This window comes from Zalophus californianus, chromosome 4 (assembly GCF_009762305.2).
Source record: "Zalophus californianus isolate mZalCal1 chromosome 4, mZalCal1.pri.v2, whole genome shotgun sequence".
NCBI lineage: Eukaryota > Metazoa > Chordata > Mammalia > Carnivora > Otariidae > Zalophus > Zalophus californianus.
Window position 1 is genome coordinate 143149318 of NC_045598.1, and position 25287 is coordinate 143174604.

At 36.4% G+C, this 25287-nt stretch overlaps 1 protein-coding gene across 1 annotated transcript in view; it reads left to right on the top strand.

The window, feature by feature from the left end:
* The window catches only part of CPNE3 (copine 3), a 50968-nt gene extending 27500 nt beyond the window's left edge, over positions 1-23468 (top strand). Inside the window, exons 8-16 of the mRNA XM_027617193.2 lie at positions 3512-3610; positions 6590-6676; positions 7848-7907; positions 8401-8534; positions 13220-13274; positions 13355-13406; positions 17105-17238; positions 18585-18821; positions 20356-23468. Of these exons, the coding sequence (XP_027472994.1) occupies positions 3512-3610; positions 6590-6676; positions 7848-7907; positions 8401-8534; positions 13220-13274; positions 13355-13406; positions 17105-17238; positions 18585-18821; positions 20356-20466 (969 nt within the window). The 3' untranslated portion in view covers positions 20467-23468. The remainder of the gene's footprint in view (positions 1-3511; positions 3611-6589; positions 6677-7847; positions 7908-8400; positions 8535-13219; positions 13275-13354; positions 13407-17104; positions 17239-18584; positions 18822-20355) is intronic.
* Positions 23469-25287: the final 1819 nt, after the last annotated feature.

Here is a 25287-nt window from a genome sequence, read left to right on the forward strand (position 1 = left end):
AGAGAACTTTAAAGATTAATATAAGTACAATTTATGTGTTATTTCAAACAGCAGTGAAAATTTAGGTAAAAAAATAAATAGTAGAACAGTAGTTTTAAAAATTACTTTCTATTGTTATACTAAATCTAGAACTTTTGCTTTTCACATTAAAAATAATAAGTTGAAACTTTATTAGATCTGAGAAACAGGAAAGGCTGGGGAAAAGAAATGCCTAAACCATAACTGATTGCTTGTAATAATGTGTTAACAATGAAACAATGTTTTTTAAACGTTTTTTGCACACAGTGGCATGCTTACAGGGCTATTTTATTATAGTAAGTAAACTGATTTTCTGAGCTTTCTCTGATGAATGTCTTCCATTCTTAAAACTTCCTCAGTTTGTTTTAACCATACACAACTTGGTTTGCCACGTCATGACTGTCTTTATTTCTTTAGTGCTGTATTTCTTTGCAATATCACAAAGTCATACATCTGTGATTCTCTTGGTGTTTGGAAATCATTTAGAGGTGTGGAAAAGAGTTTTAGAGCAGAGGATAGAGTCAGAATCATCAATAGTTTTTTTGTTGCTGTGTGAACGTGCCAGTGTTATCGCTCCAGCATGTATTATTATTCTTATAAGATCAAGTGAGTAAAAGAAATAATCATGCATGTTGCCACCTTGCCTAAAATGGGAATGCCTTGATGAATGTAGTGTTGTGTGGTGTGTGCATTCTTTTATATATATACATATGTGTATATGCATATATTTCAATGTCACAAGCACTGCTGATACTGTATCATTGTTTAAAACAGCCAATAGTATTAGTTTTTGAATTTTTGAGAAGAGAAATTAAATAACACAAATCATTACATCATTTACCGCAAACTGTGTCTGAACATAGGCCAGCATCACATCTTTCTTTAGCACTGAATGTTTGTCTTCAGTGGGGCAATGGTGAATTTTTCCTATATAGTTATTAGAGTGAGCTATCAGAAATTCCAACTTAGGGGTGCCTGAGTGGCTCAGTTGGTTAAGCGACTGCCTTCGGCTCAGGTCATGATCCTGGAGTCCCGGGATCGAGTCCCGCATCAGGCTCCCTGCTCATCGGGGAGTCTGCTTCTCCCTCTGACCCTCCCCCCTCTCATGCTCTCTCTATTTCATCTCTCTCTCAAATAAACAAAACAGAATAAAATCTTTAAAAAAAAAAAAGAAATTCCAACTTAAAAATCTTTTTACATTCCCTGTAGTCTTAGTCAGTCTAAACATATGAAGGTGTTCATATGCTTTTTTAGGTGTTCATATGCTTTTTTAAAAAATAAAATTGGCCTTATCAAAGCTTGATCTTGTCTTAGATAGAAGTTGGAGTTTCCTGAATGCAAATCTAAAGTGCAAAGTTCAGGGGCACCTGACTGCCTCAGTAGAGCATGCTACTCTTGATCCCAGGGTGGTGAGTTCAAGCCCCATGTTGGGTATAGAACTTACTTAAAAAAAAAAAAATCAAGTTCTATTTTCCATAGTTAAAAAAAAAATCTATTAAAAGTGCAATCATGAAAATATTAAGATTGCTTTGGCTTTATCTTAATTTTACTTTCTCTGGAAAAAAATTAGTAAGATCATTGATTTTCTTTTCCCCTCACAGTTTGAAGAGTCAGATAAAGGGACTTTGGTTTAAAAATTAAATATCAGGGCACCTGGGTGGCTCAGTTGGTTAAGCTACTGCCTTCAGTTCAGGTCATGATCCTGGAGTCCCGGGATCGAGTCCCGCATCGGGCTCCCTGCTCAGCGGGGAGTCTGGTTCTCCCTCTGACCCTCTGACCCTCTTCCCTCTTGTGCTCTCTATCTCTCATTCTCTCTCTCAAATAAATAAATAAAATTAAAAAAAATAAAAATTAAGTATCAGATATATAAGGCAAGAATCAAAGTGTCATAATTGGTCAGTGACCAAACTGTTTACAAAAAATAAAAGTCTTTTACAGTTACTCAAAATTGCAGTTCTAGACCTTGTCTTTATTGATTGATTTTTAGTCTCCCTGGAATAATAATGAAAATATTAGTAAGGAATGAAACACTTCCTGTTATGATAGGCACACAGTTCACTTCTCATAGGACTGCAAAGAAAATAAATCACTTTGCTTGGTGAACACATAAATCCTAAGCATTTTAACTTGGCAATTAATATAACTTTGTAAAGGATACTCTCTTGGCAAATACTCTCAGTTACAGGCTTTTATTTTAAATCTCTAGAAGAATTCAAAAGTGTCCTTAGCACAGCTTTATTTTACCTATGTTGGTTACCAAATAAAACATACCATCTTCTGGGGCACCTGGATGGCTCAGTCCGTTAAGTGTCTGCCTTCGGCTCAGGTCATGATCCCAGGGTTCTGGGATCGAGCCCCGCATCGGGCTCCCTGTTCAGTGGGGAGCCTGCTTCTCCCTCTCCCTCTGCTGTTCCCTACCCCGCCCCACCCCCGTGCTTGTGCTTTCTCACTCTCACTCTCCCTCAAATAAATAAATAAAAATTTAAAAAAAGATATCATCTTCTAACACTGTTTAATTCCTTTGCCTACTTCACAAGCCTATGTAGATAAAGTGTGAAGTGTACATAATAAATGTTTGCAGAAATGAGATAATCTGTTCTGAAATTACAATGCACTATAAAAACACTGGTTATTCACTGATCACAATGAACACCTCTGCTAACAGTTCACACCACCTTAATATTCTCATTGCAATGAATAATGATGTATTCTTGTGGATATTTACCCTCTGGCTACGCTGTCAACTTGGCACAAAGCTACATGCACATCAAGTACTCTCAGCTCTCTTCTGTCTGCTTTAAGAAAGAACAAGCATTTGGTGAGAGCCATAGATAGGAATAGAATTCACCCTGTCTTACATGGAAGTAGAGATAATATATGACCCAGTCTGGGTACTTCCTCAGTGGATTAAGTACTCTTTTCCTCTAATTTTCTTTTTCATTCTAAGAGTTGTGATTTTTAGGATGCAAATCTGATTTCATCATGTCTAACTCTGAATACAAGCCTAGCCTTACCAGATTGAAGCTAATGAAATACATTTGCCATATTTCTAAACCATCTAGAATTTAATTACACAAGTTTTAGTTGTCTAGGACACTGACATCCTTTCTTCCTGCAGATGAAGGCTTTTAGTCATTGTATAGTGATAACAAAGTAAAGAAGTGGATGAGAAAGAAGGTATAATTCCATTTTGATTTTATCAGCTCCTGTAAAGGGCATGATAGATGAACTGGAAACTGCTTAATGTGGAATTTAAACGGTATTTGCATTTTTCATCTGCCTGTAATCTATCCTAGAGCCCCATTCCAAGGATAGCTGGGGTTTGAAAGTATTTCAGTATTAGTCTTCCAGGAAGTTAGTTCCTGCTTCTCCTATTAAACATTTTCACTTTTTTTAATTAATAGGGTACTTCTTGTAAGTCCATTTATTGCAGTCAATCCTTTTAAATAAAATGAGGTTGATTTTTATATATTTTTATGCTACTTAATTCTAGGTAGAGTGCTATGATTATGATAATGATGGGTCACATGATCTCATTGGAACATTTCAAACCACCATGACAAAACTGAAAGAAGCCTCCAGAAATTCACCTGTAAGTTGAATCTTTGTCACTTGAATGTGCTTTACTGTTTGGCCATGTATTTATTATTTCATTTTTTTCCTTGGTATAGTAAACAGTCTACCATGTTTTTACTCTGTGTTACAAAATGTTCTGAAATCTGTGGATCTTATATGTGTAGTAGTTGGATGATCCAAAATCCATACTTGGGAGTATAAGTTTACATTTAAAATTAGAGGTTTGGGGGCGCCTGGGTGTCTCAGTCGTTAAGCGTCTGCCTTGTGCTCAGGTCATGATCCCAGGGTCCTGAGATCAAGCCCCACATCGGGCTCCCTGCTCCGCGGGAAGCCTGCTTCTCCCTCTCCCACTCCCCCTGCTTGTGTTCCCTCTCTCACTGTGTCTCTCTGTGTCAAATAAATAAATAAAATCTTAAAAAAAAAAATTAGAGGTTTGGTTTCCTTTAGCTTCGGGCAACATATATGGTTTGATTGAAAATCCTAGTTTTAAAGCATTTGGCATTTTGTTGGTCATAATAATTAAGTTCTACAACACTAGATAAATACCTGGGCTTGGACTGTGTACATAAATGTACAGTCTGCCTCTGGCTTTTCTCTCTGATTTGTTTTCACCAAAGAGAAGGATAAAAGCATAATTATGGTATTTCAAATTATATAATATTAAGCCTCCATCTAATGGCATTAATTTTGTTAAGATCATTCATGTGCCTTAACTACATTCAGTTTATTATTTAGCATCCCAACATATATCTGAGAGTGCTTCTGAAACTTTTCTGTCTCTCAAACCTAGGTGGCTAAAAACTATTTTGGAGAATTTTATGAGTAAAATTTATCAGTTGCTCCCATCTTATTTCCTTTCTAGTTTGAATGAGATTAGCTGTTAATTCTCTTTATAACAGAATAAATGAATAATATGAATTGTTTATTACATGCTTAGAGACCTGCATAATGTTCATATATACGGCCTTTGCTTTTGAAAACAGAAACATGGGGTTTAAGAGATAAGAGGTTATGGTTAGGTGAGGTCTTTTTTACCTCATCATTTAAGTGAAGTAAATTTAAGAAAAGATACTGATAGTTTTAGATCAAAACTTAAATACTAAATAAATAAATAACACTTATGAGCCATTTGATTTAAGTAATGGGGAGAAACGAGTTTTAAACAAACATAATGAAATGAGAATTTTCAGTAGGTCACATAGAGATCTATAGCCCTGTCCCTACTCCCTGGTCACAAAGGGCAGGTACTAGAAGTAGCCTGTACAGAAATGCTTGTGTGAAGTAGGAAAGGCTTTTAAAATCGTATCTAATGGTTTAAGTGCAAAAATTGTATTAGCTTTGAATTAAGAGTTTTTGAATTAAAATAGCAAAATTCAGCTGTAAATCTCCTATTTAAAGAATTTTTTTTAAAAGCAGAACTAATGGAAAATGCTAAAAGTCTGAACAGCTCAACTAAAACAAGCTACCGAAAAGAACTAAATATGAGGAGTGGTCTGGATTGTCATTTCAGTAATTTCACTTTGTCACTATCTTGCAGAATTAGTAAATGACCTGCTTTTAGATGGTAGTGAACAACGAACTCTGTAATACTTTATGGGTCATGTAGAGTTTTTCTAAATCCAGCTTTCTTGATCCTTCCCTTCTCCATGACAGAATGGGGCTTTTAATGTTGCTGCAGTGACAATGTTTACCCACTCTAGTTCTTCACAGGTAGGGCCATATCTTATCTCTGTGTTTACAGTGCCTAAAACAGCGCCTGCTACTTGGTAGACACTCTGTCAAAGTGGGAATAAATGAATTGAAGTAACACAGCCTTTTACCAATGAGAATTCTCTTTAGGGCTTTTCCGCATCTCAAATATTCAGTAGTTAATATTTATGGTGATGACTAAGATTCTGGCAGGATCCTGAACTACCAAAGAATTTGTTTAACATGATTTTGTTTTTTATCATTGTATCTATTGTACCTTTTAATGTTTGATTCTTAGAAAATTAGCAATGACTCTGTCTAAAGTATCTAAGTTACTTTCTATTAATCAGAAAAGGTGATTCATCAAGTGTGCAATGAGTTGATCAAGATAGGGAAAATTTGAAGGTATAATTTGGAGGTGATTATATCTTAGGTATGAAACAAAATTAATGAAATGAAACAATTGAGGATAACACAAACTATGTAACTAATTTTATATGGTTGTAGAAGTTTAAAGAGATGAATGGAGATAGAACACTGGAATAGTAGTTGATGTTATAGAGGAGGGCAGCTTGAGCCAAGCCTTATATATAGATAGATGGCTCGGAGGTGGAAAAGAAGATCCTTCTATTTGGGGAAAGGAACTATACTGAAAAGAAGACGTAAGATATTAAGTTCTATTCCTAAAAGTATTCCCAGGGGAAAAAGATGATCTTTGCATATTTTACCACACAGGCTCCATATATTTTCGTTTTCTGTTGGTAGGTTTTTTCCTTCTTTTCTAAGCAGCATATTTTTGTTCTTTCTGAAAATAATGGCTTGGAGTAATATTTTATTTCCCTTATTATAAAAAATAAAGAATGCTACTTGGAGCATTTGCAAGGAGATCATCTACAGAGGCAAAATCTATAATTAGGAACTATTTTAAAAGTTATACAATCTTAGGGATGCCTTTTGGAAATTTCAGTGATAAATATTTCACATACTTTATTAGTAAGTATTTCAAAATTGTATTTTGCAACAGACCTACATCAACAGGTGGTTTGATTCCAAGAGAAAAAAGCCATTCATTTAAATTCACATTGGCACTTTTAAAAAGATTTCATTTATTTCAGAGAGAGACAGAGACGACACATGCACACACAAGCATGAGCAGGGGGCCTGACGCAGGGCTTGATCCCAGGATCCTGGGATCGTGACCTGAGCCGAAGGCAGATGCTTAACCGGCTGAGCCACCCAGGCGCCCCAACATGGGCATTTTTTATATCACTAGTAAGAATTAATATTTTGTCTTTTCTTCCTACAGGTGGAATTTGAATGCATAAATGAAAAAAAGAGGCAAAAGAAGAAAAGCTACAAGAATTCAGGCGTTATCAGTGTGAAACAGTGTGAGGTTAGTTGATCTTAACCATTTATAGTAAAATGAGATCACATTTCAAGTTCTTTTTTCAATATGGTATATATTAAACTAGACAAAGAATATTAAAGTTTTTCCTTATTTTAGGAAATGTGAATTGAATTTTGGGCAGTTGAAAATCATATGATCATCTGGACACTCTTAGGGAAAAGAAGAGAGTAGGCAAAGTAAAGAAATCTTTCAAATAACTTTGCTTTTAAAGTTTGACAACTTTTTAGCAAAAGACAAAGAATATTAAAGTTTTTTCCTTATTTTTAGGAAATGTGAAACATCATGGTATTTTCCCAGGGCATTAGTGGAAATGATCTGACCCAGTGCATCTATCCTGGTCATAATTTCAAGTTGAGATATTAAAAATAGAGGGAAAAATGCAAGACATTTCTTACAACAAACAAATGGGTTTTTTTTTTTTAAATCTTGATTATTATCAAGCTCTCAACATATTAGACTCATTACTAGTTTCTTAAAAAAGTAAGTATATTTCATCTTTGGCCATTAATAGTCTAATCTTAGGGCGGCCTGGGTGGTTTAGTCGGTTGAGTGTCCGACTCTTAATTTCAGCTCAGGTCATGATATCGGGGTCATGAGATCGAGCCCCAATTTGGGTTCCCTGCTCAGCAGGGAGTCTGCTTCTCTCTCTCTCTGTGTCTCCCTCTCCCTATGTCTCTCCCCCCTGCTCATGCTCTCTCTCTCTCTCTCTAAAATAAGTAAATCTTTAAAAAATTCTAATCTTAACATTGCTTTAATTATCTCAAAGTAAAATCTTAACAGATTTATGACAAGTAGGGGCAGGGGTACTTAAACTCAAATGCTAGGGTGGTTTCCACCTGTTTATATCATGTGTTCAGTTTCTAAACTGTTAAAAATATATGCCAGAGAGCTCTTGCTTGTATAGTAAGATATTTTTTTAAAAAGATTTGTTTATTTATTTTTAAAGGGGGGGTGAGGGGCAGAAGGAGAGGGAGAGAGAATCCCAAGCGGACTCCTCGCTGAGTGCAGAGAGTGCAGAGTCTGTCGTGAGGCTCAATCCCATGACCTGGAGATCATGACCTGAGCCAAAACCAAGAGTCGGATGCTCAACTGACTCAGCCACCCAGGTACCCCAGTAAGAGATTTTTTATTTTAACAGTTTGCTATTTGTTTTTAGATTACAGTGGAATGCACATTCCTTGACTATATCATGGGAGGATGTCAGCTGAATTTTACTGTAAGTAACACTGACTTTTTCAAAGTAGGCTGTAACATGTTACTTTCTCCTACCGTTTTGCAGTGTTCTTTCTTTTCCTGTAAAACTGACTTTGAAATTTACATAAACTTTTTAGTGTGGTCTTCTCAGACTGGTTGTCTAAGTTCATCATGAAGCCTTTAACTTTGTTGATAAGACCTGTTCCTTCTGATGGAAAACAGATAAGTCCTAGAGTAATTTAAATTATAGAAAGCGTTAGTCAAACAACCTACAAAGCAAGCCCTATGTCTAAACTCATGGGTGTAATAATTCATGGATTTGAGTCATCTAGAAAAAATATGAATAGCAGGTTGTTTCAGGCTGAAGCTTTAATTGTTTAATTGTCTGTGTAAATACTGGTAGGCCCAGGCATTTGTTAGGAAATGGCAGCAGCAGGCTCTGGGATGAATGTTTGTCTCCTGGACATTGAGCATATGGCTTCTCCTTAGTAAGGGCTGTGATTATTCTTTGGCAGGTGGGTGTGGACTTCACTGGCTCTAATGGTGACCCAAGGTCTCCTGACTCCCTTCATTACATCAGCCCCAATGGTGTTAATGAGTATTTGACTGCTATCTGGTCTGTGGGACTGGTCATTCAAGATTATGATACGTGAGTATGACTAAAATATTTGTTTTTATAACTCCCCAGAAAGGGCAGTTTCTGTTCCATCTGCTGGTACTCTGATAGAGTTGGTAGTGATAAGGCCGCTGGGGTTGACTGGGGGCAGGGGAGAGGGTATGGTGGGGGTAAATTTCTCCCTAAAATTTCTTTTGTGTTATCTTTCTAGTTTTCTCTTTGTGGCAGTCTTAGGGTTTACTTTTGACCTCTTATCTCTAGCTGTGATCAGTTATAATGTATTATATATAGCTTGTATATTTAATAGCTCACTGGAGTCAACTGTTTCCTTGGGGCTTACTTATTAGGGATAAGTTATCTGTGTGATTGGAGTCCAGATGACACATTTTGTAAACATTTGTAGACACTGTTTATTAACATGTCTATTTCTTGGCAGTCACTGTCAAATTATTTTCTTTTTTCTTTTTTTTAAGATTTATTTATTTGAGAGAGAGAGCGATAGAGAGAGAGAGAGAGAGAGAGAGCACGCAAGTGGGGGGAACGGCCAGAGAGAATCAATCCCAAGCAGACTCCCTGCTGAGTGTAGAGCACCACTTGGGACTGGATCTCATGACCCTGAGATCATGACCTGAGCCAAAATCAAGAGTTGGATGCTTAAGTGACTAAGCCACCCAGGAGCCCCTCAAATTATTTTCTTAATGGCAACTTTGATTAAGTGCCAAAAGATAACTTGACCTAATTGCTATAAAATATTTTGAATAGATTCTCAGTGTATAGATTTTTGAATGAATTAAATAGGCCCTCTTGAAGGTTTACCAAACAATAGAAAAAAAAGTCCGCATTAATAATTTTTTGTTCTGTATCTCTTAGGGCATTGTATAAATTTTCACTTGTCTTTGCCTATTACTTTATGATAAAAGCCCTTACATATATTGTTGGAGCTTTTCATTAATCTGCTATGCCATTTAAAGAGGTAAACTTTTCAGGCAAATGCAAACAAATCTAAACCAAAGGTGGCGATTCTGATATCAGCCTAGTAGAATTCAAGACATTATCATTAAATATGATAAAAAATTATTTTATAGAAAACTTTGTTACATAATCCAAAATGAAAAATATAACCATGGACATGTTTGATAATAGAGTATCAAAGTATTTCAATTGAAAATAGAAATATAATAAAAATTTTAAAGTAACACAATTATAATGGGGTTTATATAAAAAATTAAAAAATTACAGAGTTACTTTATCAGACTGCCACCTAGAAGTTAATAACAAAAGGATAACTAAAATAAAATTTACCATATGGAAATAAAAAAATCTTAAGTAGTTCTTAGATCAAAGAGGAAATTGAAGTATAACAGACTATCTAGAAATAAGGGGCACCAAGAAAACTATACGTGGTTCTCTTTAAAATTTTTTTAAATTTTAGGTAGTTAACATACAGTGTGGTCCTGTTGTTATAGAGGAAAATTTCTGGCTTTACATGCCTTTATTTTTAAACAAGAAAAATTGAATGTAAATGAACTAGCTTTTCAATAAAATAAAATTAAAGAATAAGAAGAAAAAGATATAACATAATAGCAGATTCTACCTATATATTAGCTATTATGTGTCAGGCACAATTTAATATAGTTTCTGCATGATACTCACCTAATCCTCATACTTTGCTGTGACATAGGTACTATTATCATCCATTATCATCTGCAGTGTATAGATGAAAAAACTGAGGCATAGGAAGTTAACTTGTCTAGGGTCACTCAACTGATAACTGGCAGAGACAGAATTGAGCCCGGGCTGTCTGCTCCAGAGACATGCTTTCCAAGCTGTATTATGTACTGTGCTGATTTCTTCTAAGCACTAAAAGTAGGGACTTGGAAAGTTTAAAAAACCCCACTAAATGAGTAAATTAAATGAAGAGATGATTCTTTGCAAGTTCAACAAAACTCAGGTAAATCTGCCAACGCTGACCCCCAAGAAAGAGAAAACATGCATAGGATATTGGTAATGAGACAGAGATTATAAACATAAATTCAAGAAAAAACCTTTAGAATTAAAAGTTAATAGTATGTAAAACTTTGTTATTATATTGGGAAATCTTGATTAAAGGATTATTTTTTGGGGGGAGGAAAGCTTTAAGTTACCAGAGTTGATTCAAAGAGGCTGCGTAGACCTGGAACCATGGAAGGAATGGAATAGCTAGTCAAAGAGCCACTCCTCACAAGGGCACCAGGCCAAGACAGTTTCATACATACATTCTAGCAAACCTGTAAGGAATGAATTCAAACCTAAAACAATCAAGTAAAAAAATTTTAGAAAGTAGTGAGAGTTCAGAAAGGTGGTCAGATACAACATAAAATTTAAAAAATCAGCAATTTCTCGCCAGCCAGCAATAACCAGTTCAAGAATTACAGCAGATACAAGATCACAATTCATAATGCAATAAAAAATGAGAATGAATTCATTAAGAGGTCTGTGATCTTTAGTAAGGGAAAACTACAAAATTGTACTAAGGGACAAAGAAAAACTTGTTTAAGTGGAGAGATACACAGTGATTCTAGATAGGCAGATGTCATAATGATGTAAGATATAAAATTTCTCCCCAAATGAATCAATTCTAATCAAAATTGCAATGGAGCCATGCTAAAATGATTTTTAAAATTTTCTGGAGGGGAAAAATGAATCAGAAAAGCCAAGAAATTCTTCAGGAAAAAAAATGAGGGGAGTTTGCAGATATTAAAACTCATTTTAAAGCTATAATAATTAATATTACAGAACTAGTACATGACCAGTAGAATAAAGCAAGAAGTCTTGAAATAGACCCTAGTGTGTACGTGAACTTAGTATGTGACAGAGATGACATTTTAGGGAAAAGGAGTTGTCACAGCTGCTAAACTAGACAAGAAGTGAATTTGGATCCCTAATTCATACTCATACCAGTATATGTTAAGGTACTATTTTTTTTTTTTTTAAGATTTTATGTTTGAGTAATCTCTACACCCAACCTGGGTCTCCAACTCACAACCTTGAGATCAAGAGTTGCTTGCTCCACCAGCTGAGCCAGCCAGGTGCCCCTGTTAGGATACTCTTTTGTATAGAGTATAGACAAACTGTTGGAATAGACACCCCCAAAACAAAATGCATTTACCCCCAGAGAGGTTTGTTTCTCTTTCATGTTGCAAGTCTAGAGACAGTATAGGACTGGTAGGGCAGTTCTACCATTGTCAAGTAGTAGATTCCACCCCTGGGTCCAAGGCAACTGCTAGGTTTCTCATCTTGTCTGGTCAGTGGGAGGAGGAGAAAGGCAACTGGAAGGGAGTACAGGTGCCTTCCCTCCTAGGGGCATCGTGACTCAGAAGTGACTGACGACCACTTCTATTCACATTTTCCTGACCAGAATCTAGCCACCACCTGGCCACATGCAGCCCAGAGGTGCTGGAATAGAGTTACTGTGGTCTCTAGCACGGGTGTTCTAATATTAAGAAGGGAGAGAATGGATACAGGTGAAGAGTAGCAGTTTCTGTTTCATAGCCTATTCCTGAACTCTGTCTGGATGAATTAGAAGTTTAATATCAAAATCAAACCTTGAATATTCTAGGAATAAATTTGTGTGAATTGTTTATAATTTGCAGTGAGGAAGGCTGAGCAAGGCAGCAGAGGCAGAAATCATGAGAGAAATTTTATTTGTTCACGTTCATTAATATTGAAAACTATAAAAGGAAATATGGTTTAAATAAAGTTAAAGGCAGAATACAAACTGGGAAAAATACTCCTGATCTGTCTGACTTAGGTTCTATCCTCAGTGGAGAAAGAACCATTAAGAATTAATGTAAAAAGAGTATCCTGGGACATCTGGGTGGCTCGGTTGGTGAAGCATCTGCCTTCGGCTCAGGTCATAATCCCAGGGTCCTAGGATCGCGTCCCGCATCGGGCTCCTTGCTCAGCTGGGAGCCTGCTTCTCCCCCTCCCTGCTGTTTCCCCTGCTTGTGCTCTCTCCCTATCTCTCTGACAAATAAATAAAATCTTAAAAAATATATATCCTAGCAGAAAAATTAGTATGTTCATTACAGTGTTTTATAATAGCAAAACATTGGATGTTTATTGGTTGGGGGAAAATATCCATACAGTGGAATACTTGGCAGCCATTCACATGATGTTATATATTGAGGTTCATAATCCTTTATCCTTAAGGCACTGGGGCCAAATATTCACACATTTTGCTACAAAAAATGTGAAAATTTTATATGTGGCATTTGCACTATGTTTCTGTGGCTAAATGTATGAATATTCATATTCAGTGGCATGAATAAAAGCTATAAATAACCTCATATCAGTTGAGGTCAGGTTTTGCTGCCAAATGAGTTTGCCATAAGCCAACGAACTTGTGGTTTTTAGAGCGTTATGGATTTATCTACATATTTATTCAGCAAAACGATATATAGTACTTAAGTAGAAAATAGCATGCTATAAAATATGAATATAAACTCCATTTTTATAAATATATAGAGAGATTTTTCTCCCTCATAGCACAGAAAAATACTTAGAATGATTGTTGCCAAATACTAACATTGGCTCTCTCTGGTGGTTATTATGGATTTAATCTTTATATTTTCCTAAGATTTTGAATTTAAAAAGGAAACTATTGGTTTTATTAAGAGTAAAGATAAAATTTTCTATTTAAAAAATGATCTTTCAGTTTTTACAAATTTTGTTTTTAGTGATAAAATGTTTCCAGCTTTTGGTTTTGGAGCTCAGATACCTCCTCAGTGGCAGGTAAGAGGAAATCTTATTTTTAAATATTTGTCTCCCACAAAAGCAAAACAGGCTTCACCAATTCTTTCCTCTTTTGGCAGGTTTCACATGAATTTCCAATGAACTTTAATCCATCCAATCCCTTCTGCAACGGTAAGCTAAAAAGTAAACAGGAAGATTTTATACTGAACACCTCACTAGTTTGTTACTTGTTTTTTTCTTGTGGTTTACTCAAATTCCCTCCCTAGTTTTCTTTTTGTGACATATTTAACTTTCCGTTGTATAAAGTAGAAGAATTACACCACGTTGTTGGTTTGAGTGGTAAGATACTAATGGTGCAAATCTATTATGATGATGATTGTTGGCTAGTTCTACTTTAAGAGGTTTAATAGAACAAGAAAATTCTCAATTTTGAGAGTAGATCAATAAAAATAATCATATTATTTTCACATTTCACTTTATTTTCACATCTTATTTTAAAACAAACCTTCAATAAAATGAGTTATCTAGTATCAGATTTATGAAGCTTTTCTCAGAGTAGCAGTCACTCTCTATAAGGAAAAAAATGTCCAGCATCAAATAAATGTTACTCAGACTACATCTGAATGGGCTAAAGGAACAAAGAATTAAACTCCTATAGTGGCTTTCCTCTGTATAGACAGCGGAAGGCTGACATTTGTTTAATTTCATTTTTTTATACTTCAAATATCCAAGGGCTTCTTCCTTTTAACCCCATTGGGCATTCAACCTAAAATGCCAAACATCCCACAAAATGATAAAAGACTGAACAGTTTGGAGGAAGACAGGGAGGTATGGGCAGAGGTATAAAATTTTAGACAATAGGTAATTTTCTGCAAAGGGTCCTGTTGACAATTACAGAATGTTTAGATTTCTAACAAAAGAGGGTGTTCTTTCCTTATCTTCAGTATTCATGAACAATATTCCTAAGGCAGAAGAGCATGAACATTTTGTTGGGATAATTTGTATTAGGGTTTTTTTTTTAATATTTTATTTATTTATTTGACAGAGAGAGAGACACACAGTGGGAGAGGGAACATGAGCAGGGGGAGTGGGAGAGGGAGAAGCAGGCTTCCTGCTGAGCAGGGGGTCTGATGCGGGACTTGATCCCAGGACCCTGGGATCATGAATGACCTGAGCCAAAGGCAGACGCTTCACCAACTGAGCCACCCAGGTGTCCCATATTAGGGTTTTCTTGTTTTTCCTGGACACTTTTTTTCCTACTAATTCAGTGTTCCTTTGATGTACTTTCAGTGGCCAGTTATGACCTTTTTATCCCTAGCATTTGAAACTGGGAATAGCAATTCTTTTCAAGCACTGTGTTTCATGCTTATGATGAAATTGGAACAATTTTTGGAATTCAGTGTAATTACATCTCTTTTCTTGCCAATAAATATGGATGACATATCATGTGCTAATTCATTTTAGACGTTCATTTACTCTGAGTAAAATGAGCCCATCTTTGGGCTGCCATTAAGTGCAGCTTTTCTACTTTTGGTTCATAGTCTGAAAAAAAGAATGGTTGGTTTTATTTCATTTTATTTTATTTTATTTTATTTTTTTATTTTATTTTTAAGATCTTATTTATTTGTCAGAGAGAAAGAGAGAGCACAAGCAGGGGGAGCGGTAGGCAGAGGGAGAAGCAGGCTCCTATTCAGTCTCCCCCCGGCCCCCTGATGTGGGACTCAATCACAGGACCCTTGGGAACATGACCTGAGCCGAAGGCAGATGCTTAACTGACTGAGCCACCCAGGCATCCCAAATCCCTTTGCTTTTAGACAAAGAACATACTGTGCTGAAAAAAATACAACCTTATTTTAAAGCAAGGAAGTTGAATCCCCTTTTCTTAATTAATCATTGAACTTAGTTGCCCAGAAATAACATGTCTCATTTGTTCCTTCAATGCAAAGGAAGGATTTTGGCATAACTTAATTTTAGTGGAGGAACTGAAGGCAATTGATATCTGTGAAGAAATTTAATTAATAGTTTATATATCTTCAGATTGAAAAGCAAGCTGAGATGATAAAAATGAAAATATTATTGCTCTGGGGACTCAAATTTTCTACAGTATGTGTCGTTGCAGTAAAATCCTGCTGCTGGCCTATGTTAGTATTATTTTTGTTAGTACTGGACTGACTTCTTCCTAAGCTCAAAGTGACAAAGAGGAGTGAATTAGAACTCTTAAATGTTAAGAGAGTTGGTCTTGTGCAACTTTTAAATCAAGTATCTACTTCATTTACTTGTTGAGCTCTGATCTGTTGGGTATGTTTTAAGCAAGAGACCTGTTTTGGTTTACATTAAAAATCTTTTGAGGCAGAATTCCTTGATGATCTCAACAAGTATAGGGATGTTCTTGAGGATTTCTAGTATCTTACCTGCATCCTGGACTCTCAAATATAAGGGGTAGATCCCATAGGTGCATATGTCTCATTAAAGCTTCACCTGGGGCTCCTGGGTGGCTCAGTCGTTAAGCGTCTGCCTTCGGCTCAGGTCATGATCCCAGGGTCCTGGGTTCGAGCCCCGCGTCAGGCTCCCTGCTCAGCTGGAAGCCTGCTTCTCCCTCTCCCACTCCTCCTGCTGTGTTCCCTCTCTCACTATGTCTCTCTCTGTCAAATAAATAAATAAAATCTTAAAAAAAAAAAAAGAAAGCTTCACTAGCAGTGCTTTTACCAGGAATGCCATTCAACCTCCACTAAGTTGTGCTGTTGTAATAAACAGTCTAACTCTCAGTGATTTAGATAATTTATTTCTAGTGATAGGTTATTTCTTGCTCATTTATATATCCCTTTACATGTGACTAATCTTCTTTATGTTTCTTATTTTGGGACTCAGGACCTTATCTGGGATGTGCTTCTCCCTTTGCAGGGGGAAGAGCAAGATTGCTGGTGAAAACAGGCAGTGGCTCTTAAAACGTCTACCTAGACATGAATGTCATGTCCATTTACATGCTTGGTCAGAGCTAGTCGAACGGCCCTGCCAATCTTCCACTATACAACATCCCAGCAGGCCTAGGCAGTACGGCATAAACAGACACATTAGTGTTTCTGCAGCAAAATGTAATACATAACCTGGAAATGAAGTATTGGAACTATACAATTTACCATACTATGCTTAACCTTTAAGTCATTGAGTAAGATCTTGGCTACAATTAACATTAGGTTTATAGCCATCTGATTTTGTAGAATCTATGGCCACATGTGCAAAAGTTTTTCCACTTAATCAGTAGATGTTTCTTTCCTCTTATTGTCAGTTGTGTGATGCAGCACCTTTTTCATGTTTCTTTTTCCATTTAAGTCTTATTCCTAAAACACAACAATTATGCAATATAACAGTCCTACTGTAGATTAATGAATAGTTTGGCTGCGATGAAAATAAATGTCTTTGGGCGCCTGGGTGGCTCAGTTGGTTAAACGACTGCCTTCGGCTCAGGTCATGATCCTGGAGTCCCGGGATCGAGTCCCACATCGGGCTCCCTTCTCAGCGGAGAGTCTGCTTCTCCCTCTGACCCTCTTCCCTCTCGTGCTCTCTATCTCTCATTCTCTCTCTCTCAAATAAATAAATAAAATCGTTAAAAAAAAGAAAATAAATGTCTTTTATTGGAGGAGGGTAGCATTTATAGGTGTTTGCAATGGAGCATAGGTATGAAGTTTTGTAATACAAGGTTTAAGAAGAACTCTTGAATGTAGAACTTTTCACTAAAGCAATAGATATATATGTATACACATACATATATGTACATACACATACGTATATAAAATTAAATTAACCAGTATGGTAAACAATGAACAATTAAATTGTGTTTGAGACTTTTTAATACTGCTTTTTTTGTCTAGGAATCCAAGGCATTATAGAAGCATATCGGGCCTGCCTTCCTCAGATAAAACTCTACGGACCAACTAATTTTTCTCCAATCATAAACCATGTGGCCAGGTTTGCTGCTGCAGCTACCCAACAACAGACAGCTTCTGTAAGTGCTGTAGTGCAGGGGACAAGGAGAATGTGGATTGGTAGTTGCTTCTGGTGCCATTTTTCCATTTATTTGGTCCATCAAGATACAAAGAGCGTAAAGTCATAATATAGGTGTCCTTGGTTGGGCAGGTAACAACGGTTGTTGTCAAATTAGTGATCAGTGTCAAAGCAAGACAACAAAAAAATAACTCTTATACTCATGAGTCTTTTCTCTGCCATTTGAATTAATTTTCTTAAATAGGTTTTACTAAACAGAAATGATTAAAATCTACTTTTTCAAAGGTAGACTTAACAAATTAAGGTTGAGAAAATTTACAATTTCAGTTGCTGATGAAAAATTATTTAAAAATTATTTAAAAGGTTTGGATTAGATAACCATTACCTGTTGGACCTTGATACCAAATCTCTCTTAGCTTCATAACTTTTTATACCGAAAAGGAAGGCAGTGATAACTACCTCATATGATTGCTGAAAGGTGAAATAAGGTAACTGATAAAAAATGCACAGTGCCTGGGGCAGAGTAAACACTCAGCACATATTAGCTTTGTTATAAAACTTATTTCCATTCTAGCTTTAAATGACCCAAAAGATGGAGTCACAATTTTATGCAACATTTTACCATCCTCTAAAAATATTTATCAGAAATGACAGAATTGAGAGAAAGAATCCCCCCCCTTAAACCATACCCATTTTTTAAAAAGTACACTTTAGTTTGATAAACAATTCTACTTCCATATTTGACTTTTAAAAAATGGAGTTGCCACTTACTCCCTTGATCAATACTTTAACATAATTAATACTTACGTTAAAGTGTTTATTCTTATGCTCATTAAAAGTTTAATCTTTGACATTTAGATGTCTTGCTTCTGTATATTTATGCCAACCCTATTTTGTCATCTGTTGCACTTTTAATAACCCTGCAGTTTTTCTATCAATAAATCTCCTTGTCATTAGAGAATGTTAGAATATTTTATGTAGATGGTATCCTGGGTAGAGACTGGCAAGGAAAATGAGCAAGAAAGAAACTGAATGACTCATCAAGCTGGAGATGTTTTTATTTTTTATTTTTTTATTTTTTTTATTAAACATTTTTTTTTTTAAAGATTTTATTTATTTATTCATGAGAGAGAGAGAGAGAGAGGCAGAGGGAGAAGCAGGCTCCCAAGGAGCAGGGAGCTCGATGCGGGACTCGATCCCAGGATCCTGGGATCATGACCTGAGCCGAAGGCAGACGCTTAACCATCTGAGCCACCCAGGCGCCCTAGCTGGAGATGTTTTTAAACCATTGTTTTTATTGTTTGGGAGCTCAACCTGCTCAGTAGATATAATTTTCTTTCTTGGCAGCAATATTATGTGCTCTTAATCATTACTGATGGTGTGATAACAGACCTTGATGAGACCAGACAAGCTATAGTTAATGCTGCCAAGCTTCCTATGTCCATCATCATTGTTGGAGTAGGAGGTGCTGACTTCAGTGCCATGGAGTTTCTGGATGGTGATGGTGGAAGTCTCCGCTCCCCATCAGGCGAGGTAGCCATCCGAGATATTGTCCAGTTTGTGCCTTTCAGACAGTTCCAGAACGTGAGTACCACTTCTTCTTATTCTTCATGCACACTAAGGACTGTGAACACAGACCTTCACCAATGCATAACCAAGTAGTTGAGTAGGTGTCTGGGGTTAGAGGATGTATGGATTTTTGAAGAGCCCTGATTAGATTTCACAGTTTTGCTTCAAGTTGTATACTTGCATGCCTCTTGCAGTCTATATGATAAATTGTTATAAATGGTGTTGCTGTGAATGTTTTAAAATATATTTTATCTTTACCTATGTATGTAACAACAGAAAAACTCTATACAAGTATACGATGAATTTGCCAGACTGGAAGTTGATTTGACGAAAATCTCTCAGGACTTTGTTTTACCCAGTTTACTCCAATGGTAACATCTTGTAAAACTATAGCACAGAATCCACGACCAGGATATAGACATTGATAAACAGTCAAGGTCCATCACCTCAGGACTCCTCATGTTGCCCTTTTATAACCACACCCACTTCCCTTGCACCTCCACCCACCTTTAACCCTGGGCAACCACTAATCTGTTCTCACTTCCATAATTTTGTCATTTCAAAAATGTTATAGAAATGTTAGGATTGGCTTTTTTTTTCACTTCAGCATAATTTTCTGCAGGGTTGTTGCTGCATGTGTCCCTTTTTATTGCTGAGGAATATTCCACGGTGTAGGTGTTAACCGTTCATCCGTTGAAGGACATCTTTAATTGTTTTCAGTTTTTGTCTGTTATATGCAAAGCTGCTATAAACATTCATGTACAGGTTTTTGTGCGAGCATAAATTTTTATTTCTCTAGGTTAAATACCCAGAAGTGCAATTGCTGGGTCGTATAATTATTGCATGTTTAATTATTAGAGAAACTGTTGAACTTTTCCAGAATGGTTATGCTTTTTTACATTACCAGCAGCCAGTGTATGAGTGTGGGGGAAGGTGATTAAAAGTGTTAAATGTTAGGGATCCTTGTGATGATGAAACACTTCTGTTTCTTGACTGTGGTGATGGTTGTACAGATCTACCCAGATGATAAAATTACATAGAATAATACATCCACACATGCAAATAAGTGCAGGTAAAATAAAACTGGTAAAATCTGAATAAGGCCTGTGAACTGTACCGTTGTCAGTTTTTTGGTTTTGGTATTCTGCTGTAGTTATAAAAGATACTACCTTTGGAAGGAACTTGGTGAATATTATTTTTGCAACTTCCTATGAATCTCTATTTCAAAATAAAAAGTTAAAAAAATTAATACCAAGTGAATGAAAGACCCACCTTTAAAAGTTAAAGAAAAAAATAATTATCAAATGCCAGAATGCTGGCACCAGAAAAGGACTTGATAAATATTAGTGGGAGTAATAAAGCGCTCCTAAGTAATATTGGTTACTTAGCTAAAATAAGCTTATTCTGTGTTTCACCTAAGACAGGATATGAGCCCAGGAATTGGGAATTACTGCTTTTTACTGACAGGTGAGGTATTCCTAGTCTGTTATTAAAATGCCAGTAAAATTTGGTTACTAATAAAGTCGCTTTGATTTTGTTTTTTCATAAGGCTCCAAAAGAAGCGCTCTCTCAGTGTGTCTTGGCAGAGATCCCCCAGCAGGTGGTGGGCTACTTCAACACATATAAACTCCTTCCTCCCAAGAACCCAGCTAAGAAATGAAAGGAGCTATGGCCGCCTGAGCAGAATTCTTTTGTGCTATATGGAGCAATGGATTCCTCTCCTACCCTGAATCATGAATCTGTTATTTTACATGCTTTTCATCCCCAGCATTTATGATATAGACCTAGTTCTCTATGGGTTATATCTATTTAAAGCATTCTTTATACTTTTTTTTTTTTGGAGGGAAGTGCTAAGTTAATCTTTGCTCAATCAATGCAGTGATTGCTAGTGACTTACAGTGATGCTCTGGGGATTAGAAACTCATGTGAGAAAAGTTGATTTGGAGGTTATGGTTGTTTACTTTCACATGGTGAAAATACTGTTTTTGAATGTTTATCAATAGAAAGAATGAAAAATTGCTGGGTTGTGATTTATAGGTTGCTGTACTTTGCTCTAGGCAATATGTTTTACAAACCAATGTAACCATACCTGATGACAAGAACTTCTTAAATTAGATGATATTGAATTTGTTCCTATAACCATATCCAGTGCTTTTCCGGGGGATAAAACTACGTTCACTTTTGCCTGAATTTTGCTGCAGTTTAGACAATGCAGTTTACAAAACAGTATGCATTCACTTAGGACTTCTTTAAAAATACTGGATAAGAAGGGAAGGCATATATCCAATTCTTAAAATATACAATCAACAAGTAAAAGGAACCTCATGTAAGTAAGCCATTTTTATTTGCCTTCCTGGATTTTTTATTTTCATTGTAGAATACTGTAAACATGGTCAGATTTGACCTTTTCATTTACTGTATGTGACATTCAGAATTCTTTGTCTGCGTAGATGATAGGTTGTCCTAGATTCAACATTATGAGGGTATTTTAATTGGAGTTTGCTAAAATGGTTAGTACTGCTTTGTCCAGAAAAGCTAGGAGGACCAAATATGTAAGGGGAAAATCAGAATTCCATTTCCTTTTAACTAATGAAAAGCTTATAAAAAAAAAGACAGTTTTTATATTTTCCTTGCTAACCTCTCACACATTGATTTGTATATTTGTGCGGATTCATTTAGACATTTTCTCCCTTTTTTTAGTAACATTTTTAGTCTGATTTTTAAACTCATGATAGTGGTTATGTATTAATCAAAATCAAATTTTGCTTTGTAATTATGTGATTTCCTAAGCCCAAAATGTATTAAGCCTAAAACCTGTTATAACTTAAAAAAAAAAAATTCCCACTGCTGCATTAGGATAGAGTGGACTTTACATCCTTTTTTTTTTTAGAGTAGAATTTTTTTCCTGATTTTTACCCTTTAGAACATATTACTTAACAAATATGACATTTTCAGAATAGATTCAGTAACATTTTATTGAAGAACCTGTGTGCCAAGTACTATGCATATTCGTATGTTGGCCAATCATCTCTAACAATTTAATGTTAAAAGTTGTGTGTTCATCCTATATCCTTAAATGGATGCACCAGTGCCTTGCTGACATGCCTTTCAGTCTTACTGAAAAGTTGTACCACAGCTCATATCGCTTATTCTCTGAAATGTCTAAAGGAGATGAGCTCTCAGCCATGAAGAACTTTGGGTTCTCAGAAACAGCTTGTTGCCAAGGTCAGGCTAAAGAGGAGACCTGCTTGCTGTTGTGGTTGCCTAGCTCATGTGAGCAGTTCCCACTTTCCCACTTAGCTAGCTCGCCTCTGCATATGTGCTATTAACCTGAAGGTACCTAACTAGTAGTCTGTTACCCTATGGCATATCTCAGTTGACAAGTCATTTTAACATTAGTTAAGTGAGAAGAAAACTGATAATACTTCTAGTAGTTTGGAGCCTTTTTGTCTCGTATGTCCTGATTTCAATTCTCTTTGTGTGCTTAGAAACAGCATATATATATATTGCTGTGGTTTTCAGGATTTTTTTTAAACAAATTGAAGCCTTAGAAAAAAAAGGTATACATACCTTCTCAGTGTATGGTAAAACAGAGAAGTAGAGCTTCTCTAGGTCCAGAGCCCTCCTCACTGGGCCGCCTCCTCCCTCTCCTTAACCAGCTCCCGGAAGCACCTGAGTCACCTGGACAGGGTCCTCGGAAACCACTGGTCAGGAACATTCGTTGTTTTCATTAGCCAAATAACAGTACTGTCACCACTGTCAAATTGATTTGGTTTTCGTAATTTTGTATTCTGGTTTTAACCAGAATCATTCCAATTTTTATTTTATTTTTCATTACAATTTTTAAATTATTTTTTTAATTCATTCTTGATCAGGTTCATCAGTAGATGCTGTTATTCCTAAGAACTGTGATTCCAGCAAATGAGGACAATTGATGCCTTTTTTGCACTTTTGAATAAAAGCATTTACAATTTCTAAATTACCATTTTGTAAAATTCTTACAATCTCACCATTTCACCTCATTGCACGCTGATTTAATATTGTTTTATATAAAAATAGCCCTTCTCCCTATTGTGCCACCATTCATTCAAGTGTCATTAGTTTTTAAAATGCATTAAAAAATAACCAGGTTCACTTTTACACCTTATATAATCAGCTGTATTACAAACACATATTGGGGTGACAGTGTCCTGAACAGACATAATATTTCTCACATATGCCTTTACTGAGAAAATAATATACGCATTAGCGTGGTCATGTCACCTTGTGCTTCAAATTGAAATTTTTAAGACCATAAAATTTCAAAGTCAGATCAGGGATTTATAACTGTTTTTTTGGTAGTGCCTTAGGCAGCCTTTCCAGAGTAAATTCTGGGCCCTATTGCTGTTTATGCTTATTTGACATATTTTGCCTTTTTCATTTTATACATTTCCTGGAAAACCATCTTCAATACATTTTCCCTAGTCTCTTTATGTGTGCAGTTGGTAGTCATGGGAGTGACATGTAAGGGAGGCCAGAAGTTTGGTTGAGATTGCAGGAGACTATTTTGTGCTTTAATGATGTCATAGTTGATAATAAGTGTGTAAGTTACTAATATATGAATTGATGTTAAATATATCTTCCATTTGAATTCCCGTTGGATAAAGTTATTTCTTGATATTATACAATAGTGCCTTGTTTTCATTTATTCTTTCTCTAAATGTTATCAAAACCAGTAGAAAAATTAGAAATAAAGTGAATATAGTATTTTAGGTGGCCTGTATTCATATTTTACTGAATTGAACAGTTTGAGTTTTTTTAAAATTATTTTATGGGATTTATTCATTTAAAAGATACTGCTGAGTGCATTCAAGATACATTTCTTTTTTCTTTTTTTTTTAAAGATTTTATTTATTTATTTGTCAGAGAGAGAGAGAGAGCACAAGCACGGTGAGCAGTAGGCAGAGGGAGAAGCAGCCTCCCCGCTGAGCAAGGAGCCTGATGTGGGACTCGATCCCAGGACCCTGGGATCATGACCTGAGCTGAAGGCAGACACTTAACCAACGGAGCCACTCGGGCGTCCCTCAAGATACATTTCTGGGTGCAGTAAGGGAAAGGTTCTCAGCTTATAGCTGGATGGCCTGAAAAATATGGCACTTACATTTAATCAGTTGTGTTAAGCAGGATAGTATACCCACCTTACTTTTTTGTTTGTTTGTTTTTTAAATTGCATCTGTGATATTGCAGTCATTGGGCAAGGCCTTGGGGATACAATGGTAACCTAAGTGGCCACAGCTGCTGCCTTCATAGAAATAATAGACTAGGGGGAGAGAAAACATTAAATGAGTAATTACAGAGACATGCGATCAGTGTATGATGTAACATATTGTATCAGGAGACTTGACCCATCTAGTCAGCAAAGAGCACTTCCCTGAGGATGTGCCATTTAAGCTAAGACCATAAAGTTAGCTGGTTGAAGAGGGTTAAAAGCATTTAGAAGGTGTTATGTCAACAGCAAGTATAGACTTGAATGTTTTAGGAATGGAAAGAACTTAAAGTGTGCTGGAATATAAAGTGTGTGAGGAAAAGTGGTAGGAGAAGAGGGGAGAGATGAAGTGGAGTGATTGGTAGAGTTTACATCCTGCAGGACCTCTGGGCATGCAAGGGAGTTCAGTCTTTGGCTAAAGGTAATGGGATGCCACTGAATCGACTTAAGCAAAAGAATGACGTAATCAGGTTTATGTTCTTGAAAAACTGGAGAGCCTTACATTTTAGGTCGGACGGATGGATGCCTGTTGCCAAACTTGGGCCTGGCCACAATGGCTTTGCCTTGGTGAGGCCCTGATGAGGGAGTTAGTGGTGGTCATCTTATGGTAGAGACTCAGCTGTTTGGTTACATACTTGCAAAGTGTCTGATTCTAGGTCAGTTTCTGAATTCTGTGCTTTTCCTGCCACAACCTTAACTCCACATCAAATCATCCATTAGGCCCATATCGTATCAACTCCTTAGTGGTTCAGAGGCTGGCTTGCACCTCGTGGTGATGCAGATCCCCAGGATTACCAAACTCTTTCTTGTAACAAGACCATGACCTTTATCATTTGTCATCAAGCATGGCCATGTGAGCATTGGCTACATTCCCCAGAAAATTCACAACAGGTTAGTGTCCTTGGAGAATTTTACTCTGGCTTGGCTATTGATTCTCTCCTCCTGAAGAAGAAATGATCAGTGAGGGATGCCTGGGTGGCTCAGTCGGTTAAGGAGCTGCCTTCCGCTCAGGTCGTAATCCCCGGGTCCTGGGATTGAGTCCCGTGTGGGGGGTCTCTGCTCGGCTGGGAGCCTGCTTCTCCCTCTACTTCTGCTCCCCCTGCTTGTGTGCTCTCCATCTCTCTCTCTCTGTCAAATAAATAAATAGAAATCTTAAAAAAAAAAAAGAAGTGATAAGTGAGACAAATATCATTATAAGCAGAATTTTTACTCTTACAGCAGGGAAAGGGAGGCCTT